The sequence below is a fragment of the Mandrillus leucophaeus genome, unplaced genomic scaffold (assembly GCF_000951045.1).
Source record: "Mandrillus leucophaeus isolate KB7577 unplaced genomic scaffold, Mleu.le_1.0 Scaffold88, whole genome shotgun sequence".
NCBI classification, from domain to species: domain Eukaryota; kingdom Metazoa; phylum Chordata; class Mammalia; order Primates; family Cercopithecidae; genus Mandrillus; species Mandrillus leucophaeus.
This window is the reverse complement of record NW_012109585.1, coordinates 3,593,576-3,597,082: the sequence shown is the minus strand read 5'-3', so window position 1 is coordinate 3,597,082 and position 3,507 is coordinate 3,593,576. Positions and strand designations below refer to the sequence as shown.

The 3,507-nt window shown below is 41.1% G+C and overlaps 1 protein-coding gene across 1 annotated transcript in view; it reads left to right on the top strand.

Moving 5' to 3' along the window:
• SEC24A (SEC24 family member A) overlaps positions 1–3,507 on the top strand; it is a 92,552-nt gene that overhangs the window by 31,404 nt on the left and 57,641 nt on the right. Inside the window, exon 7 of the mRNA XM_011969302.1 lies at positions 2,165–2,291. Within this exon, the coding sequence (XP_011824692.1) occupies positions 2,165–2,291 (127 nt within the window). The remainder of the gene's footprint in view (positions 1–2,164; positions 2,292–3,507) is intronic.

Below are 3,507 nucleotides of genomic sequence, written 5' to 3'. Positions count from 1 at the left end.
TTTTTTTTTTTTTTTTTAAAGAAGCAGAGTGTTAACTATGTTGCCCAGGATTGGGTATGCGATTCTTCTCTTGAAAAAAATAGATAAAGGCCAGGTGCGGTGGCTCACACCTGTAATCCCAGCATTTTGGGAGGCTGAGGCGGGCAGATCACCTGATTTCAGGAGTTCAAGACCAGCCTGGCCAACATGGTAAAATTCATCTCTACCAGAAATAGAAAATTTAGCCGAGCATGATGACGCACATCTATAATTCCAGCTACTGGGGAGGCTGAGGCAAGGGAATTGCTTGAACCTGGGAGGTGGGAGGTGGAGGTTGCAGTGAGCCAAGGTCCCACACTGCACTCCAACCTGGGCGATAGAGTGAGACTGTCTCAAAAAAAAAAAAAAAAAAGATAAAGATACATATAAATAAATAAAACCTTTTTTAAAAGATGAGATGCTATGTCACTTTGTTGTCCAAGGCACTAGCTCTCAGTTAAGTTGATCAGTATAAGCAAAAACATTTCTTTCACCTGTCTTAGGGTTTCTGGTAAATCAAAACAAATCTCCCCACATCTGATAGTCTTACAAAGACCCTTCCCATGTATTTACTGTCATTTATTTATTTATTCATTAGAGCCCGGGTCTCTCGTTGTCACCCAGGTTAGAGTGCAGTTCCATGATCATAGCTCACTGCAGCCTTGAACTCTTGGGCTCAAGCAGTCCTCCTGCCTCAGCCTCCAGACAGAGTAAGTGGTACTGTAGGCACTGGTCACTATACCCAGCTAAGACTTTAGAACTTTTAGTATGTAGGATAAACTTTAGGAGCGTAATTCCAAAGTTTAATTGATTATTTAAATTAACCTCACCTTACTTCATTACAGTTGAGAACTAAGTAAACTTCTTAATGTAACATCAACAAACTTTGTAATAGTTTCATTGGTCATATATTTTAGAATGTTGATTTTTTTTTTCTTTGCCATTCATGCCAAAAGTACATTGTAAATTTACCATCTTGGTTTTATTTTTTTAACTTATTATTTATTTAAAAACTTTTTTTTTTTAATTTTTTGGTAGAGATGGGCTGTTGCTGTGTTGCTCAGGTTGGTCTCTAGCTCCTGGCCTCAAGTGATCCTCCTGCTTTGGCCTTCCAAAGCACTGGGATATTTTTATTTTTTTCCAAGATGGAGTCTTGCTCTGTTGTCCAGGCTGGAGTGCAGTGGTGCGATCTTGGCTCACTGCAACCTCTGCCTCCCGGGGTTGAAGCAATTCTCCTGCCTGAGCCTCCCGAGTGGCTGGGATTATAGACACCCATCACGACACCTAGCTAATTTTTGTATTTTTAGTAGAGACGAGGTTTCACCACGTTGGTCAGGCTGATCTTGGACTCCTGACCTCGTGTTCCACCCACCTTGGCCTCCCAAAGTGCTGGGATTACAGGCATGAGCCACCATGCCTGGCCTATTTTTATTTTTAAAATAGAGAGAGGGTCTAACTTTCTTGCCCAGGTTGGTCTCAAACTCCTGGCCTCAAGTTATCCTCCTGCCTCAGCCTCCCACCAGAGTGCTGGGATTTTAGACATAGGTGTTAGCCACTGTGCCTGTCCTGCTATTTTGGTTTTGCAATGTGAGTGTTCCATGAGAAAAAAAATACTTTTTAAATTTTTATTTTATTTTATTTTTTGAGACTGGGTCTTGCTCCATTGCCCATGCTGGAGTGCAGTGGCTCAGTCATGGCTCACTGCAGCCTTGACCTCCCAGGCTCAAGTGATCCTCCCACTTCAACCCAACTCACCACACTGGGCTAATTTTTTATATCTTTTGAGAGGGTCACATTTCACTGTGTTGCCCAGGCTGGTCTCAAACTCCTGGCTTTAAGCAGTCCTTCCACCTTGGCTCCCAAAGTGCTGGAATTACACATGTGAGCCACTGTGCCCAGCCAATAATTTTTTTTTTAAGACAACTTTTAATGAGAATGGTCTTGGAGCAAAATCGTAGGGTTTAAAAGTAATACATTTCAACTACATGGTTTTTGTGTATGGCAGTTTAGATACATCTTGTACTCTAGGTTTTCTCTAAAATGATAATATCCCAACAGTTATTTAGACAGGATGGATTCATGCTTATATTTTCAACATGATGATTATTGCCTTTAATCTGTTTAAATTTAATTCTTTTTTTTTCAGCAATTGCCTGTGGTTACCTCCAGTACAATTGTGAGATGCCGTTCATGCAGGACATATATCAATCCTTTTGTCAGCTTTCTTGATCAAAGGAGATGGAAGTGTAACTTATGTTATCGAGTCAATGATGGTATGGGATGCTTTTTTGAAACATTTAAACATTTCTACTTGCATTGTAGGGAAATCAGATGATACAAATATGCAGTTAAAAAAAAAAAAAGAAAACTTTTATTTACCTGTAGTCAATCCTTCCACTCAGAAAACTACGGGTAACTTTTTTCTATGCATTTATATTTATAAATAAATTTAATTATTTACTTTTTAGGTAAAAAATAATGATAGTATTATATGGATATCCCATTTTTACATTGTATTGGGTATATAATAAGTGATATATTTCATGGTATTACTTAAGCCAGTAATTTAAGAAACATTTTTATGTAGAAATTGTCCCATGCCTTTTCTCTAGGGTGAAAGAAAATAAGTCCACAGAATAGCTGCCCAATTCATTCACTGCTGAATGAAGGGAGGTGGGCAGTGCTGGAAGATTAGTTAATGTAGTTTTCTCAGTAATTGAGGAGGAGGAGATTTCTCTCAGTAACTATGTCGAAGTTTTTATTTGAGGAATGTAATGTAATCAATAGGGTTCTGTTCAGATTAGAGAAGGAAATGGGTATGCCAGTATCCACAGTGTCTGTTTGGAAGATTTGAGAAATAGAGGAATATAAGAGTTTTGTTTTTGTTTTTGTTTTTGTTTTTGAGATGGAGTCTCACTCTGTCACCCAGGCTGGAGTGCAGTGGCGCGATCTTGGCTCACTGCAACTTCCGCCTCCCAGGTTCAAGTGGTTTTCCTGCCTCAGCCTCCTGAGTAGCTGGAATTACAGGCATCCACCCCCACGCTCGGCTAATTTTTATATTTTTAGTAGGGGCGGAGTTTCACCATGTCAGCCAGGCTGGTCTAGAACTCCTGACCTCAAGTGATCTGCCCGCCTCAGCCTCCCAAAGTGCTGGGATTATAGGCATGAGCAACCACACTCAGCCAATAGTTTGTTTTTGTTTGTTTTTGAGACGGAGTCTCACTCTGTCACCAGCCTGAAGTGTAGTGACACGATCTCAGCTCACTGCAACCTCTATGCCTCCCAGGTTCAAGCAATTCTCCTGCCTCAGCCTCCTGAGAATACACCGGCCCTGGCCAGGAGTTTTTTAAAGCCAGTTTTTTTTTGTTTTGTTTTGTTTTTTGAGACGGAGTCTCGCTCTGCCGCCCAGGCTGGAGTGCAGTGGCCGGATCTCAGCTCACTGCAAGCTCCGCCTCCCGGGTTCACGCCATTCTCCTGCCTCAGCCTCCC